The sequence below is a fragment of the Pinus tabuliformis genome, chromosome 7 (assembly GCF_031772625.1).
Source record: "Pinus tabuliformis cultivar Carrire ecotype Pingquan chromosome 7, CPIR1, whole genome shotgun sequence".
Taxonomy (NCBI): Eukaryota; Viridiplantae; Streptophyta; class Pinopsida; order Pinales; family Pinaceae; genus Pinus; species Pinus tabuliformis.
The window spans coordinates 792,867,772-792,887,279 of record NC_142293.1 but is presented as its reverse complement, the minus strand read 5'-3'; the positions used below and the strand labels follow the sequence as shown (position 1 = coordinate 792,887,279).

Sequence of the window (19,508 nt, the reverse complement as noted above, 5' to 3'; positions counted from 1 at the left end):
GAAGAAAGAAGACTAATTTGAAGATGCACAAAGAAATTATGGAATCCATACATAACTCTACATTTTGGATCAGATGTCCATTTTGTGGAGCAGAAGATCGGCATTTATCGATTTATAAAAATCGCACAATACCATGTCCCAAATGTTGAAGATTGTTTACTCTAGAAGAATATCAATATAGCACCCAGACGCAAATTAAAGAAATAAAAGAAGAAATTGCAAAACTTCAACAAAAAAACCAAGCCTCAGAGAAGAAATATAAAGATCTTGCAGAGCGGTTTCATGCAAAATCAACAGAATGCAACGAAGAAATTTTGCATGTAAAGAACCACAATGAGAAACTTCTTGCACAAGTCAAAAAATGTAAAACTAAGAAGCATAAGTTAGAAAAAGAAAAAGAAAGTTTTGACAAAAAATTCAATGAAAGTCTATCAAATAAAGAAGAGGAAAATTTATGTTTAAAAGACCTTAACAAAAAATTATTAGAACAAATTAAAAAATTAAAAGATCAAGAGAAGGATAATAGCGACAAGATCAACAATTCAGAAAAAGAAGAACTTTTACGTCTAAAAAAACATAACCAAAATCTGCTTAACTAGATTAAAAAACTTAAGATTGATAAGAAATCATTGAAGAATAGATACGAAGAACTTATCGCAAAAGAAGCATCAAAAGCTCCAAATGTAGCAGCCCAAGCTGAAGAAACAAACATCGATTCCACTAATCTCACAGTTCAGGCAAATCCAAATCCTACTGAAACAAAAATGTACTCAAAGGTTTTCGTTCAAACGACAGACACCCCAAATTAGGATTCAGTAGAAGTCAACAACAACAATGCCCGAGGGAAATCATGAACTTGTCATAAAAACGTTTAAGGAAGTTGAAACAAGAAAAATTCCTTATCTACATCCGAATCACAAGAGTAGACACCTTAATCAATCTACAAATCTATATCACGCAGAACATAAACAAACTTATGTTCCAAAAAATATTCAAGTGAGCTCAATTTGGTCATACAATAACTATTCACCACGCATCTCCAAGGATCAAAAGATTCCCCAGGAGATTAATCTAGTATGGTCCGATCCATTTTCAGTACGTCAATTTTGCCTATCGCTTAGAACATCGTATCTTCTTGTATCAACAAAGATGAAAGCTCAGAAACAAGAAGATATTCTGCACGACAGAAGAGATTCAATCCTTCATCAGTAAGCTTTGAAGACAAAGATTTTTGAAGGGGAAGAAAATGTAACAAACTAAATTTATATAAAAAATAAACATAAATAATGTAAAAAATAACAAATAAGATTAATGATTAATTAGTTAAGCAATTAATGAAAAGGTATGACCCTAAGGACGTAACTATTCGTGAAAGGGTACTTACCTGGCTATATATACAGAACCATCATTCTCATTTGTATCATCCTACATCAATTCTTTATATAATATACAATTTACTCTTACTTTCCTACAATGGATGTATTTGTCTACGAAGTATTTTAATATTTCCATTACGTATACGAATAGTGGTCGTTACAGGCTAGAGAGGAGGACGTTGGCCTTGGAGGGGCTGGATCTAGGCTCGGGAACGCTGAAACTCAAAACACCAGCTTCAGAAAAATTTATCAATTCAGTTTTGAACTTTTCTGCAAATTCTTCAATGGTTGGCCCTGCAAAAAATTGTAGAGGCTAGATCTTACCCTCAAGGGCCTAGATCTAGCTCTATTCCAACTTTCTCCACTTGATCTCACTTGCACAAATAGATTTACAAATACCCAAAACCCCAAATATATACAAAATCTCAAAACCTCAAAACCCAAATTAGCAAAATTAATTTACAAATTATTTACAAAATTTACAAATATACAAGGGTTTTAAAATAAATTTTGAGAAATAAATTTTTTGGAATTTTCTTTGATAAATGGCTAATAATACTTTGGAAAATTAATGCACACTATAGCCTTAGCAAAGTTAAATCAACCACATAAATATCCAAAGTCCAAACAAGGTCAGTTCATGCCCATAGTTTGTGAACTTGGGGACCAAGGACTGGGGAACCTGCAAACACTATATATTTTTCTCAAGAAAATTTGTTAGACATATGGCGAATCAAATCATCTAAGATAAACTTTGAATCTATCAATAGAATGGTTCTATCCCCATCTAATGAAAAACAAATTTTAAAATTAATAAGCACAATATAGGAAAGTCCGTACCCAACACATACCACAAATCAATGAACATTGAACACCATGAACTGCACCCCAAAGTCTTTATTATGATTCAAATAAACGTTCCCAGCGGGATTGTAGTGTTACATCAATTCTTCTGTAGAAATTTTTAACCAAACATCAGATGGCTTTTGACACAAATGACTCTCTAATTTATAGATAAATCCTCCAATTGGAAAAATAACGACGAGTTGGCTTGATCCTCATCAAAACAACCTTGGTCATTGATAAATCCTTGATGATCTTTTAATCTTAGCCGTTGAAAATATTTGTTTTGACGAATTTTCGAATTTCTCATTAAATTCCTTTTCTTAGCTCAAAAATAATTATTTTGAATTAATTTCCTCAAAAAATGGCTTTTGACTTAACCACCAAGGTCCAAGGGTCCAACTTTCCTTGAAATTTCCAATATTCCTTTGCTGGGGGACCTCCAAAAATTAATTATTTTGATACCCACAAATTTTTCCACTTGAAGAATTTAATTTCTCTAGATTTTTAATTTTGACTCTAATTAATTAAATTTCTAGCTTAGGATTTTAATTTAATTTTGCTAGAAAATTTAATTAATTGACACTTGAGGGGATTAATAATTTTTTTCACCCTCTAATATTTTAGTCATAGTATCTAAGTATGAGGGACCATGCACTAAAATATTTTTTACATAAGATTATTTTACAATTCAACCCTCAAAGGGGGAATAACCGTTCGGCTTAGACTCTCAAATTACATACCCAATTCTGCGACACAATATGATCTAGTAGACCAAGTGATCTGTAATAAAATAATTTAGCCAATTAGCTTAGATTATTCCCAAATCACTTTTATAAAAAACTCGACTAAAACACTAGGACTGACCTAAGACTTTAACGATAAATTCCAACCTAGCTTTGGGGTGAGGTTGGAGGAAAAAACTTTGTCGAGCATCTATGTTTAGAAACACAAATAAATCAGTGAGATGAAAAACTTCCTAGGATGAAATTCGTCGCCAAAATATTAGGTTTACCTAAGTTGTTACATACATACATGGTCTTACTAGCATTATTTACATTATAAATTTGCAAAATGGATTTACAATAACAAAATAGTTGATGGTTGATGATCTTGATCTTTGAAGAAAAATATGGTACCACTGCTTCCTTGGAACTTTGACAAAATGTGTGCAACAGATCCTCCACCCCCTCCTCCCTTAGATAGGCCTAGAAAGATATTAGATCGATTAGTATTTGAAAGTGACAAATATCAGATATACATCTTTGATCCTACATGGATCAGTGTTTGAAAGTGACAAATATGACTCTGTACAAGATCCAACTCAAATACATGTGGGGTGAATCTCCATCCCTTATCTACCTAGGATAAACAAATAAAGAGATAAAAATAACACAAACATTAAATTAATCTACATTCAATAAATTTCAACAACTAAATTCATGTCACTGTATTTGACATATGCCATACAACCACCCATCACCTAGACCTACTTTGAGGAAGATTTGTTATCCATTGCATATACGCCTCTTAATAGACTCATGTTGAAGAAATCTATCAAGTTATTTTAGTTCCTATTTCCCATAAAACATTTGATGTGGCACTAATAAGCGATTAGCCAAGTACTATTGTCTATCCACATGAACATTGTTTTGGCAATCATTCTACAACCTCACAAGTAATAATATGCAAAACAACATAAAACTACATGAAGAGAAAATCCATTTTGACAAGTTATGTAGGGCAATTTCAACAACTTACTCTACTTCTCCATGCAATTTGATATAGAATTGGGATCATAATTTAAAAACATTTTTTATTATATCTAATATCTAATTTTTGTACCTTGTCCAACCTTATTGTTACACCTCAAAGTCTATGCATTGTACACTACATTGTTTCGCCAAATATGACCATCATGATGAGCCAAAAGTGTGATGATGTTTGCATCTATGTATTGTACTTGGGCCATGTCGGGATGACTGATGTAAAAGTGTCTCTAGTTGGTAGCTCAGACCCTTTTGGTGGTTGTCATGGCAGATCCTTTTAGTCCCCATCTCAAGGAGCTTGGTTTTATTGCTACAATCAACTATCCCATCAAGTTAGGCATTAAATTCCTAAGCAGGTATTCGAGCCTCGTGAGGTGGATCTACTAGGATGCATGATCTACGAAAGCCCCTAGTCATTCACATATTTTATATGTTATGTAAAGGTGAATGCTCTTATGCAAAGGTTGTCATACATATGATTAGCATACCTATTTTGTGTTAGACCAAACATCACATTGAGAAAGGTTGCGGGGGTGAATTAGTGTAATGGAAAAATCATCATTTCATCACTAATTGGACATTTAGCAGTGCATCTGAAAATAATGAGCATCATAAAAATAAAACTAATTGTGCATCAAGAAACCACCATCACAACAAATAAGAACACCAGCTTTTAAGCAGAAACCCTTGTGGTAGAAAACCACAAATTATTTTTGTCTTCTTCACTTTGATTACATAGATTTGCAGACACCAACCTACTAGAGGCACCAACCATCAAAAGCAAATTTGCAAGCACCAACCCCCAAAATGTGCAAGCACCCACATGCAATAGGCTACAACCTAATTGAGGCACCAACCTCGAAAAATGTGCAATCTTCAACTTGTGGTAACATTCAACATGATTGAGACACCCACATCCTTCTTCAACCTAGAGTAGACAATTTTTCACAATATTTCAGACTGGATCCACAAGCTCAAATCATATCCAAAATCAACTTGCGTTTTTGTTTTCAAGTCAAAAACTTGTTCATATACTTATATTACCAATAATCATGACCTCCTTGATCTCATCAATTGTTTCTAGCTTCTCTCTATCAAATTACAAAGGAATCCAACCAATAATCCTTTTTCAAAAATCAATTAGCACTTAATTTGACCCTCAAAACATTAGAAAAATTAATTGTTCTACATGGTTCTTTCTAGCGCACATTCTACAAAATGCACAAGGTCTAGAAGTTGTTCTATAAAATGGTTACCTCTGGTTGGCTTAAACATTATACAAAATGGCTCTTCGTTAGAAAAATAAAAATAATAAAAATAATTCACCCTCCGCCAGCCTCGAACCCACAACCTCGTGGGGGAGCAACAATACACCAACCAATTGTGCTACATGTTTCCGCCTTAATCCACATATGGGATCATTGTGGAGAAAATATTTACTAGGATACTAGAAAACATCCCTCCCAACCCCAAGAAACATCCTTTAGCGTTTCAAAAAAGGAAACTTGTACGATTCGGCATTTAAACGCCAAAGATATGTTTCAAGGGCATTTCGCTTTTTTGGAAACGACGTATCTCAGTTCAGCAACGTTTCGGGCCATCATTTTTTAATCGCTTTAGACTTGTTTCCGAAAATCCGAATACATATTGTTAACCACTCAAATTGCATTTGAAGATTTGTCAAAGGTTCCATGATCAAAGCACACATCAAAGCATTCCAAGATCATCATATCAAGTCAAATTTCTAGAATTCCATAAATCCATCTATTTCATCTCTACAGTCTGTTGTACATATTCCGCGGCCCTAGGGGGATATTGTAAAAATGATTCTAGTATGATGAAAAAAGAGTCATGTAAAAGGCCTATGTAGCTTAGGACTATACCCACAAGTAAGTTCATTCTATGGAATTTTTTTTCCTTAGCCCATTATTTGTATTTTTCAACACTTATAATTAGTTGAGTTTTTCTCCTAGATATACCCCAAAGCTAGAGTGTAGCTTGAAGGTAGAGTCTTAGGTAAGTCCTAGCGTCTAGAGTTAATGTATATTACCATACTAGATCATCTCTAAAGCTTCATGGAATTTGGTTGAGTCTAAGTACAAATTTTCAATTGTCAAAATTTCTCATTGGACGGGAATTTTCTATGTAAATTTGATATATGATGTAATAAGTGTTGTCCATAAAAGTTGTAGGGGGTATGAGTAATCAAAATTATACCTCTACAACTCAACTTTCTATTTGGACACACCTTGAGGTGTTGGAGATTGTAACTAGGTTCGGTCTTCATAATGACCTTTTGTAAACATTACATTGTATATTTCGTATAAAGAAAGGAAAAGAAAGAAAAAGAATTTTATTTTATTCAAAGCATGGGTTTCATGCTCAAGCCTAGGTCAAAAGCATGTTCTTCGTATTTCTAGGTCTTTCTAGGTTTTCCTAGGACAAAGAAGAATTTATGTCATGTATTATAGTCTCATTTGGACTCATTGTAACAAAGAAAAATATTTATTTTATGTCAAGAAGAGCCATTTATTCCTCCAAGACCAAGCTAGCCCTATTGGAAAATCAATTAGGGCAGCATTTTAATTTGACTTTTCCTTACATGACAGTTACTTGCAATATTATGTTATTTTTCTTGATTATACTTATGTTCTTATCATCAACTAAATGCCAAAAACAATGAAGATCACAGCCATACAAAGATGAACACAAGATGTAGGCTCCAAGCTAGGGTAAAACCCCTCCAAGGGGAAAACCCGGAAAAAACTTCTCTTCTTATAGAATCAATTCAAAGTAGACTTCCAAGACCAAAACCTAGACCAGGCCTACCACCAAGAACCAAGTCAACCAGCCAATCTTTCTTCTTCAATGCAAGACAAAGTCTCCAAGGGCAGCGAGGCAAAATTTCTTCATGACAAGGCTCTCCTAGCATTTAGATCTTACACACCAAGTCTGCAACACCTTTCTACAATTTCAGACCTATTGCATGCCTAGAAACCCTAGGCCATTCGCACGAGTGAGTTATCCAAGCAAAATTTCATACCTCTGAATTATTTAAAGATATTTCTCCCTCTTCACTAGGCTCTTCTAACCTTTTGAGGCCTTCGCATTCCTTCTTCTAGCTGCAAATCAAATCCCAAAGATGTATGCTTGATGTGTCTCTCAAATAGGTCGAAGTTCCTCCCTTTTATAGCCTTCCAAGAGGCTCCATTAACCCTCTCTAGGTTGACTTCCCCTTGGCTAGCCGACTTGGTCTCGGGAGCCTTCTAGACACTTCTAAATTCAAAATAATTCTTCTTTACTTGAGACAAGTGCCCGAAGGGATCTATTACAAAGTTACAATGACTCTTTGACTCATGTAAACCCTAGAAGCTTTAAATGAATGCTTGACCTAGCGACAAATAACTTAAGCTAACCCATGCTTTACAAAAATTATTTTCTTTTGTTCTTTACATCACTTTCTTTCTTCTTTTGATAAATGCATGAGAATTACATCATGACATGAGTCAAATGACCATTATGAAGACTGAAACTAGTTACATTTTCTAACAAGCCCAGTCAAGGAAAGGTCAGCCTAAAGGAGGGTTATTCGACCCCTCGAGAAGGTTATAAATAAGAGGGACTTCGACTCATTTGGAACACACTCTCAACCAAGTTCGATCTACAATAGCAAAGAAGAAAGAAGAAGTCAAAGAAGCAAGGTCTCTTGGGAAACTATATTTTTTGTCCACACGTGTGAGGTCTCCTAAGGTTTTTGTGCGAGTTGCAAGGGCCGAAATTGCAATGTGAAGTTGCAATACTAAGTTGCAAGGCCGAAATTCTGTATTGCAATTCAGGTGACATTCGCAAATCTTGGAAGAACTAGTTTGTTGGAAAGAGATCTTGTTGTTGGGCTGACTTGGTGCTTGGGAGGATTTTGGGCTTTGGTCTTTTGGTCTTGGAATTCTCATTATAAGAAGATTCTATAAAAAGAAAAGTTTTCTTTCTCGGTTTTCCCCTTGGAGGGGTTTTTCCCTGGCTTGGAGCATATATCTTGTGTACTTTGTCTCTTTGTGATCTTCACTGTTTTGGTAATTGCTTGATGAACAAGAACTAAAAAAGTAATAAAAGGCCAACTAACATCACAAGTAATTATCAAGTTAAGTAAAAGCATCTATAATCCACAAGTCTCCTGATTTTCCGACATGAGGGTCGAAAAAAGTGTATTTACCCTTCAAATCCCTTTTTTTCTCAATTTTTGGCAAAAATTGGCAAATAATTAGCCAAAAAATAAATTGAGAGAAAAATAAAAATTCTCACCAAGTGGAAAATGATTAAAAAATGAAGTGGACTTTCCCAAGAAGAGAGTCAAGTCAAAAAGTGATGGAATCTCCATTGGTCAACAAATTAAGCTCCATAAAAAATTTGATGGTCCAAGGAAGAAGTTATGTCCGAGCAAATCAATTTTGTTGGAGAGATGGTCCCAGTTTGTTAATTTGAATCAGAATTTTTCGAGGAAAAAGGAGAAGAATATTTTTAAGGGGTCCAAACCACTCCAGGATCAAATTTTTACTCAACATAGCCACTCCTCCAGTGCAAACAACTTCTTCTCCTCAATATTTATGCAGGCTCATCAAGGGTTACAATTTTGTGGTCATGGATCTAGTTGTTTTCACTTTGGACCAAGACATTTATCACTTGGGGGGGATCTCCCATTTTTTCTATAAATTGAGCTCTAAGCTCCTCATTGTAGGCAAAAAGTTGTAAGATCGAGCTCTTGACTAAGTAAAGCTCTGTTGGAATTTTGTACTGGAATTTTTTTGAGCTAATAAAAGAAAGATTTTGGGGGCACATGCTTTGTGGTGTTATTCTTCTACGTCTATGGTAAAAAACTTCTGATTTATTTGCTCTTAATGCTCTAACACGATTGGATATATAATTTGTTAGTATTCATATGCCATTTCTTGGATTAATTTATGCAAGTTACCTTGTGTAATTTTCTGGATTAGAGAAACACTCTAGATCTAGAAGCACTAGTGGGTTTTCGGTTGAACCCCTAGTCTTCTTTTTCATTGTGTTATCTAATCCCTTGTGGATCTAACAATATTTTTGGAAGTGTGTAGAGATCTATTTTCTGAATCAGATCTTGAGCATTGGGTAAGTTTTCGGTTGAACGAACCAACTCTCAAGGGATAGAAGTGGAAGAACCCACATTGATTTCTCTCAAAGGATTATCAAACGATTTTTTTAAAGGGATTTTCCTTGCCATAGCTTGAGAAAATCATTAATTCAAAGATCTGTTTCTCTATTGATGTGCTTTACTGAATAATCTAGCTATTTTAGAGCTTATTTATTGCTTGCCCAAGAGTGGAGGTGTCCTTACACTCTTGAGGCTTGCAACTTGTATTATTAACTGTATATACTTGTGATCTAATTTCTTTTGTTTCAAATCTAAGTGTCTCTCTTTGGGTTTGCGTAGATCTTCTTGTGAGGGCTTGAGAAAGGGTTTTGGAAGGATGTTTTCAAAGGATCAAAACAAGGCTTGAAGGATCAAATCTTCAAAGGAGGCTATACGGCTAGGGTTTTTAAGCTGATTTGAAGAGATTTATCCCTTTTTTCCCTTGGAAGCAAGCAAAAAGAGAATCTCTCCCTCTCTTATGTGCATGTTCTCATCTTGAAGCTTGGATGTCAGATTTTTTTTGAGTGAAATTCACTTGAAAGGAGAGCGAATTTCATTTTGGAAACTCCTCATTGTTAAAAATTTTGCGAGGGCATTGTAAATAATTTTTCTATTTTTCTTGGTTCTTTGAGGAGGGGTATTGGCTCATTGAAGTTTTATTTTGTAAACCCTCCTCTAGATCTAAACCCTCACTTCTCTCTAAGAGGGTTTCAATTGTAATAATAATAAAAGAGAATTTTCTTTGAGGGAGCTTGGGGTTTTCTCCCCTTGGTATCCCATCTCCTCATTTGGTAGGAGAATTCCTTGGATGGTGGTGACTAACTTGTTCATCTTGCATTGGTTCGATTAGTTCATTTTCTTGCTTACTGCATCCTCTGATTTCTAGATCTAGTCTCTAACTCTCATTTTGCAAATAGTTTCAATCACTTGTCATCTACTTGATCTAACTTGCTTTTGTGTTCATTGAGTAGTTTTCACTTTTCACTTGACTAATTTTCACTTACATTGAAGTAGTTTAGCTTCTTGATATACTTCTTGATTTAATTGTCAGTTGCTTCAATGAGTAAATTGTATTTGCTTTCTTGGTCATGTAACACTCTAAGCACACTTTATCAATCAATTAATTTGATCATTTAAAGTGAAATGGAATTTTGCTAATTGAAATTCATAAGTCATTTCACATTTGAAGCATTTTATTAACTTTGTATCTAATTTGCATTTTAGATCTCTCTAAAATTTACCTCTAAGCATAAACTTGGTTGATATATATTTAGGACAACCTTCCTCAACTATCATTCAATCTCCCTAAATTTGAGTTTGGAGCAAAGGTTAATGTGTGACCTCGTAGTTCTTTTATAGCCAAGTCCCTTGTAGAAATGAAGGCATGCAAGTTGTATTGAAGTCCTAGGTAGGTATAATTAATGAGGCCTTTGCCTCCTCTCTCTAGCCTTCTTGCAACCACCTCAGTCCTTACCAAGTTGAAGGAATTGACAGTGTTGTCGCGCAGATTGGCACGACAACGCTCGGACCGGGGGCTGTCACTCTGATCCCCGATCCCTCCGTTTAAGCCTGTCTCCCGCGGCTAAGGGGGGTAGACCCTGCGAGATAGTGAAGACCAACTGCCAAACAGTTGGGTGGGAGACACGATACACGATATGATAAGCACTAGATGGATTTAGAGATTTAATAGACCAGTGCCTTGTGGAGTTAATGTTTAAATGATTACTTTTTAAATGATATAGAAACATGGACCATGAACAGCAACCATCTATCATCAGCTAAATCACATGACCAAAATGATATCCAGCAATTGAAAACTTCGAAAAGATAAATGCTTAAAACCACCACGAGAATTGTAAATTATTAACCAGATATCATATTTCGCATCTCGGCTTGAAAACTTTAGATCTCAGCAATAAATATATAACGTGAAAGCAACTGAAATCTGGCAAAAATAATTTCCCACAAAATTTTTATTTTTTCTTTTTAAAAAATTTTTTATTTTAAATCTTTTTTTTTTTTATTTTTTTTTTTCAATGTTATGGAAATTAAAAATAAATCTAAAAAAATTTAAAATTTTAAAACTAATTTAATTTTAAAACTAAACTAAACAAAAAAAAATAAATTAAAATTAAAAAAATCTAACAAAAAAAACATTTTTTTTTTTTTATATTTTTTTTTTTTATAACAAAATTTAAAACATAAATGCATAAAACTAACGCTAACATCTAACTAATATCTAAAACATTAAAAACTAATCACATAAAATAAAATAACTAAACAAAACTAAAATACAAAAACATTTTTATGATTTTTTCATTTTTATAAATCTATGAAATCAAAATCTTAACAAATACGTGACTTTCTAAACAAATTTAAAATCTATTCACAATCTACACTAACCTAAAACGAACTGCGGGTTTCAAATCGAAAACACATTATGATACCTGATGAGCCCTTACCATACGCCGCGGATCATGAGGAAGACTGCAACCGAGCTACCGCAGAGAAGAAGTTCTTACCCTCGAGAAAACACTGATATCTTCTTACGATTTTCGATACCCAAGTCTGCAAATTCGTGGTTTCCGGCACCAGAAGGAGGTATTTAAAGGGAAAACGCAGAGCAATCGTCCGAGTCTTTTTACGCTGAGCAATAGTCTGCGGCTCTGATACTATGCGTGAATGAAATGGCGTGAAATGGGATTTCGCTGGACGATCACCGGGTCTGGCCACCGAAACTGGAGATTTGGGCACGATTTTGAAAACGAACCGTCGATAAATGGGATTGAAGACCGGTTAGTCCGCCCAGAAAATCACGCTCAGATTGATTTATGAATGGTGATATGGGAACAAAGAATTCGCCAGATTTATCAATGCGCTGAATGCCTTTAACCTTCAAACCGCAGATTATCGCTGCCGCTGCAGAGTATTTTGGTGATCTGAAGGAATTGAAGGGGGTTTCTAACACCAGATAGCAGCAAAAAAAAACGCCTTTGCATTCACGTTTCTCCAGCGGTGATCAATAAAATGCGTGGATAGGTTTTGAGGCCACCGTTGCTATTCAAATCGAAGTGCATGCGGGTCGATTCTGAGCATTTGCAGATTTTGCAGGCAGCCTGACGTTTTTTTTTACGTGGGTAACAGAACAGCAGAACCCTTGAATCGAAATATGTTCCCTTCAATACGTGATTTCTGGGCCTTAATGCTTCCACGGCCAGCCAAACAAATAGTCAATAAATCAACGCAGCACCCAAAGGACCGAGAAAACTCCAGATTTTGTCTCAAGTCTGTAACCTGCAAGAAGAAAACAAAACCCGACAGATATACAAAATTTTAAAGTAAAACCTAAAATTACAAAAAGATGCAGTAAACTAAATCAAAACCCTAGGTCTAACAAAAAAAAATTACAGATATGGCCCCTTGACAGCCTGATTCAGCAAATGATAACAGAAATATTTAGAATATCATGTAATCTTGAACTTCACTGTGAACAGAAAAAAAATTCTCTCAATGTAAAACAGAAAAGAAACTTTGAATGATTAACCCAGGGAACAATCAGCTGGGCTCTGCACAGAAAAGCCAGTGGGAGTCGGCTGGTTCAGCCTAGAACTTCCCCAAACGCCCACAATTTCCTTCAGAAAGGTTTTCCTGCACATCTCAAGCAACCATCAGCAAAGAGAGAGAGAATGCTGCTAGATCTCAGGAAATAATGGAGATACCTGCCATTATTTCAGAAACCCTAGCAGCCCTCAAACCCTAGCAGGTGAACAAGATACCTGTGCTCACACCAGTGTTTTACGAAACGGCCGAACCGAAACGGAAACGGCCGTTTCTAACCGTTTCATTGCCCATTTAAGTGACCCGGCCCATGACCCGGCTCGGCTGACCGAGTCATAGCTGATGGAGTCATAGCTGACTCGGTCAACCCGGGGGTCCGTATTTACTCGGCCGAGTCATGGAAAGGACGGCTGGGCAGCGTTTTTTTTTAAAAAAAAATCAATTTTTTGCTGATCTTTGGTAAAGTTAGTTAGGGTTTGTGGATTCTAAATGGTTATTGTAATTTGTTAAATGCTTTTGGGGTCCATTTCCCCCTCCCAAACTCTATTTAAGACAGCCAAATGCTCTCATTTCACTCACAGCAGTCTTATGCATTTGAGTGAGAGTCTTCTTTGAGAGTTAGTGAGCAGTTCTTGAGCTTGTTTTGGAGCAGCAATGAGGAGTCTTGGAGGAGCATTGTAGCTGGAGTGAGGAGCTTCTTGGGCAGCCATTTGGAGCAGCATTGAGGAGCTGATTTTTGGAGCAAGCTTGAGGAGGCAGTTTGTGCCTGGAGGTATTTTTTTCCACCTCTATAAATCTGTTTTTACTTAGTAAATTTTAGGTGCATATCAAGATAGCTTAGAGAGTGTTTTTAGTCAAATAAATGAACATTGAATCAAATTTTTTTTTTTTTTTTATTTTCAGATTGTTTTCCTAGTCAAAAAATGGCACCTAGAGCAAAAGATCCTGCTTGGGCATATGTTGAAATGGTTGATAGTGAGATGTGTTGCAAGTTTTGCCATAGGAAAATTAAGTCAGGTCCTGGGGGGATTAATAGGCTGAAACAACACTTGGCAGGGATTAAAGGCAATATTACTGCATGTAAATCTGAGGAAATTGGGGAGATTAGAAAGAATTTGTTGGAAAGCTTTGAAAAATTTAATGCAGAAAAGACTAGACAAAAAGAGATACAGGCTGAAATTGGGAGGAAGAGGGAGATACAAAGAATGATGGCTGCCAACCCCCACTATGAGTTTGAGGGTTCTTCCTCTATCCCTCAAACTGATGCATCAAACCCTTTCCGTTATGTTCCTCCCTCTTTTGCTTCTGTTCAAGATAAGGGAAAGGGTAGAATGAAGGGTGATGGGACTATCAAAAGTTTTTTCACTCACTCAGGCTCCTCTCCATCAGATGCACATGGTCCTGAAGTTGGTATTAGTAAAGGTCTTGCTCAGCCCACTTTAGATGACCATTGGAAGAAAGAATTGAGGGAGACTGCTTGTGACTACATAGCTAGATGGTGGTATGATGCTGATATCCCCTTTAATGCTGCTCGTTCACCATATTATGAGCCTATGTTTGAGGCCATACATGCTGCTGGAAAAGGCTTCAAAGGCCCTACTATGCAAGAGCTAAGGGGGTTTCGTTTGCAGAAAGAAATTCAATCAATTAATGAGTATTTGCAAGATTTCAAGGAATCATGGGCAAGAACAGGGTGTACCATCATGTCAGATGGATGGACTGATCAAAGAAACCGTACCATCATAAACTTTCTTGCCTTCTGCCCACAGGGAACCATGTTTTTAAAATCAGTTGATGCATCCGATAAGGTAAAAGATGGCCACTTGTTGTTTCAGCTATTGGTTGAGGTTATTCAGGATGTGGGGGTGGCTAATGTTGTTCAAATCATCACAGACAATGCCTCTAACTATGTTCTTGCTGGTAGACTGTTAGAGGAAAAACACAAGACCATCTTTTGGACCCCATGCGCTGCACATTGCATAGACCTCATGCTTGAGGATATTGGAAAAATAGATTAGGTCAGAAACACTGTAGATAATGCCAAAAGCATAACAAAATTTATCTACAATCATACACTGGTTTTGAGTCTCATGAGGAAACACACTGGAGGCAAGGATATCATTAGGCCTGCCATCACTAGATTTGCTACACATTTTTTGACATTGCAATCTATGCTTTCCCAACATAGAAACTTGCAAAAGATGTTTTCCAGTGATGAATGGAATCAAAGCAGTTGGTCTAACAAACCAGAAGGCAGAGAATTGAAAAGGAAAGTCCATGATGAAACTTTTTGGAGAAAGGCAGCAGAGATTGTGAAGCTTGCTGAGCCACTAGTTAAGGTGTTGCGGTTGGTGGATGGGGAAAGGTTGGCTATGGGCTTCATTTATGAGGCTATGGATCAAGCAAAGGAGCAAATAAAGACAGCATACAAGGATAGAGTGGCAAAGTATGGGCCCATTTGGGCAATCATTGATGAAAGATGGAACAATCAACTCCATCGCCCTATACATGCAGCTGGGTATTTTTTGAACCCACGGTATCATTATAAAGCTAAGGAGTCAGGAGCTTTGAGGGGGGAGGTCAGAGATGGACTGGTTGATTGCATTGAGCGCATGGTCCCATCGGAGTCTGATCAGCTGCTGATACATCAGCAGGTCACATCCTTCAGCAATGCAACAGGTACCTTTGGGAAGAACCTAGCAAAGATTGCAAGAGAAGCAGATGAGCCAGGTAAACAAAAATTTCAATTTTCAATTTCTTAATGGTTTTACTTTTTTTTATTAAAGTTTGTTAAATCATTTATAATTTGAAAGTTAGATATAATTTGTAATTTTGTTGAGCTTCAGCCTTCATCTAACTCATAATTCATTACACTCCTATGTTTTTTGCAGCACAATGGTGGGAGGCCTTTGGTGGCCAGTGCCCTGAATTGCAAAGGTTTGCAATTCGTATTTTGAGTCAAACTTGCAGTGCATCTGGGTGTGAGCGCAATTGGTCTGTATTTGAGAGGATTCACACAAAGAAGAGAAACCGTTTGGAGCAAAAACGGTTGAATGATCTAGTTTTTGTCCAATACAACCTTCGGCTCAGACGGAACCAATTGCTGAACAAAAGACCTGATTCAGATCCCATTGTGTTGGAAGACATTGACCCAACATCAGATTGGGTAGTGGAGAGTCGTCTACCAGAGTTTGATCCTGATGAGGATCTTGAATCACTTGATGTTGGAGATCCACTGCAGCATGTTCAGTTGAATGCAGATCCCAATCCACCAGCCTCAGTCTCACAGCCAGCTAGTAGGACTCCAGTTGTAGGTGCTTCCTCTGCTCAGCCACGACAGAAGCGCAGCCGCATTTGTACTCTATCTCAGCTTGCATCTGCTGCACAGCCTAGTGGTACTGGCACCACTTCTACAGTTGCAGTTGGAGACGATGATGATGAGGAGGAGCCATGGGGCCCCTTGTCTGACTCTGATGATGATGATCCAGAGATTGGTCGAGATGATCTTGGCTCCTCTGGCAGTAGCTACTAGCCTCCTTGGTTATTTGTATTTTGTTTTGACTCTTGAGTCTTTGATCATGTATGACAGACTACAGTTGACTATGTATTTAGTTTTACTATTGCCATTGGGTACACCGTACCATTTTGATATAATGGATTGGTTCATGAGCCTACTTTGATCATATGTTGTCTTCCATGTATATTATAATGTTGTGTGTTTGGAAACTTGAATGAAAATCTTTAAAATTATGTTTAAAATATTTAAAATTATGTTTTTTTATAAAAAAAATAAATATTTAATGTATTTTTTACAACGACCGAGTCATTGAAATCGAGCCGGCCGAGTCATTACCGAGTCCGAGTCCGAGTCCGAGTCAATCCTCGGCCGAGTCCGAGTCCGAGTTGTAAAACATTGGCTCACACTACTCTAAAAACAAGCTATGATTAATGGCTGAAAACTGAAATATGCAGAAAATTAAAGATCTCACAGCAATTCCAGAGAGTAACACCAACACGATTTGGACCCCAAAGTCTTTTTATTAAACAAAAAATCAGATTACAAGAGAGCTTTTCAGTACAGACTCACAGATCAGATGCCTTGAAATGACCACCTAAGACCCTATATAAAGGAAATGATCCTAACGGCTAGTTCGAGTGATCCATGTAGAAATGATCTCGACCGTTGATGAGGATCAAGACATCTCTTGATCTCATCCGTCGATTTATTAACTTAAAGTATTATTATTTTATTAGTTAGGGTTTTTGCTTCATTTTTTTAATTTTTTTATTATTTTATTATTTTTATTCATGTTTTAATTTTTTAATTCATTTAACATGGATCACTGAACTAAGCTTTCGGAAACATCACCTAGGACCTAGGACTTAGGACTCATGAGGGGATTTAAAACATTTCTCGACCCTCAAGACACATTACATCATGACTTTTACAATTTACATCTCAAGGGGACAAGCCCACTTAATACAGACCCTCATAAAACACCCAGTTCTGCGACACAACGATAATCTAGCCGATCAACACACTAGGATTCTCCTAAAGTTCTAATGACAAAATCAATCCCGGCTTTGGGGTCAGGTTTGAAGGAAAACTCTGCCGATCCGTGGATCGGTGAGACGAAAAACCTTCCGAGACGTAGATTATCATCAGAAAGTTAGGTCTACCTAGGCCAATGACTCATGATCTGCTTAGATTATTTACAACTCATACATGCAGACCGGGTTTACAACTGAAATGATCAAGCTGTTGATGATGCAAGATGGCACGGACATGCTGATCAGGTGCTGCTTCTTTCTATCAAGAAAAACGGGGTGCACTGCATGGGTAGTTGACCAGTAGAGGTCAACAGACAGGATATCAAAACCTTAGATTAGGCATTTAATTAAAAATTACAAGACCACTCATTATTCCACACACTCACACATAACATTGCTCATTTTGCACATAATTGGTTATTATATAAATTGGATTGTAAGCATCTCATTCACTTGCAAACATTGCATATTTTTGTACTTGTTTATTTCATTTTCATTTGCTAATTGCTAATTGTCCTTCAAATGTTATATCATAATTTAGCATCTACCTTTAAGTACAAGTTTTCATTCTTGCAAGTTTTATTCCATCATGTTGCTCATATTTCAAATTGGTATATAATCTATTGTGGTTTTGATTCACTAACACTTGTCTTGTAGCTTCCCATTCTTGTATCTTGAGGATCACCTTTTATTGCAAGTATTGTGATTTCCCTTTGAGCATATATCTCTTGCAAGTTGTATCTATTAGCATTGGTCTCTAGTAATTTATCTTGCAAGATATTTTGTTAAATTAATTAAATCTATATTGTTGATATTTATATGTTCATAAACATTTATACTTGCTAAATTAATCTCTAATTTCATTTCAAGTTACATTGAATGGTTATAGCTTTATTTACTGTCTCCTAGAACTTGTAATCTTTAACAAGTTATACTTCAGAATCTTCCTTAGGGACCACCCCCCTTAGCTTAGCTAGGAGAAAGCTTAAATGGAGAGAGTTCAGATCAAGTGACAGCCCCTTCTCCGAGCGTTGCCACAAAGCACACACTTTGTAGGGTTGAAGATTTTTCCCACATTTCTAGGTGTGCAATTCCATGGACAACATCTTTTTGGCATCGTTGTCAAGGATAATTCCTCTTTGACCCGGAATACAACTTACTTTCGGTTTTGCATTTTGGATTTTTAGAGTTAGATTTTTGTTCAAGTAGCGACTCCATTTGGTTCATCTTTTGTAGCTTGCTTAGCCCCACTCTTGATCTTGAAAAGGTTTTTAGAGTGAGATTAAACAAGCTCTCTTCTCGTAGACTTCCTGATATCCATTTGCTTTTACAAGGTCAAGTTGAACAAGACATCATGGATGACTTGTTTGCTCCTTGTAATTTTGCTAACATTAATGGCTATCTAAATGTTATTTTGGACACAGCCATCGAGAAGTTGCCTTCATTCCAAGGTAACAATGCTATTAGTGCCAAAACTCACCTCGGGAACTTCAACCTTTGTGTGAGCAAATGGTGTAACAATGCTAACAATGAGGATGTAAAGATGAGACTTTTTGTCCTCTTTGGATGAGGATGCTCTGAAATGGTTCACAGAGTTTCATGCTAACTCCTTTGATTCGTTAAGATTCATCATTAGTGCCTTTAATGAGAAATATGGAGATAAAAGAGAAGAAAAGCACTTGCTTAATGCTATTAGCCATATGAAGAAGAATGAGAATGAGATAGTGGAGGAATTTAATAAGAAATTTAATGATATTGTTAAAAGTTTGCCTCAAGATGCTAAACCTCCAAAAAAGTCTCTTTTGATATATTATATTGATGCATATGGAGTTGAAACTTCTTATGAGCTAAGAGGCGTTAAGCCTAATGATATAAAGGTTGCTCAAACTTTAGCTGAATATTTGCAGAATTGTAGAAAAGCATCCAAGAAGTCTAACATTTCGCAATTTACTAGGGGTCATCATAAGAATGAGTCCAAAGGAAAAGAAGTTAAGGAAACTAAAAGTGATCCCATTAAGGAATTAACACAACTCATAAAGACCATGGAAGTTAATCATTTGAATCAAATGAACGCCCTTCAAATTGTTTGGTTGCCATGGAGAGGTCCCAAGGAAATAAGTTTCAGAATAATAGAAGTAATGATAGATGGCAGAAGAGGGGCCCTCCTAATGAGCATAGGCCACCAAACCCACTTGAATCTGGAAACATGGTTAATCAAACTCCACCATGTTTTAGACTTTATGATTATCTTCG

General features: G+C 36.4%; 2 protein-coding genes across 5 annotated transcripts in view; one reads left to right on the top strand and one right to left on the bottom strand.

The window, feature by feature from the left end:
• MAD1 (mitotic checkpoint family protein) overlaps window positions 1–19,508 on the bottom strand; it is a 285,271-nt gene that overhangs the window by 164,076 nt on the left and 101,687 nt on the right. The window lies entirely within an intron of this gene.
• Window positions 14,746–16,437, top strand: LOC149249955 (uncharacterized). The gene is made up of 2 exons (XM_089458866.1): window positions 14,746–15,434; window positions 15,596–16,437. Exons 1-2 carry the CDS (start codon window positions 14,795–14,797, stop codon window positions 16,234–16,236), a joined length of 1,281 nt encoding a protein of 426 aa, XP_089314992.1. The 5' UTR covers window positions 14,746–14,794; the 3' UTR covers window positions 16,237–16,437.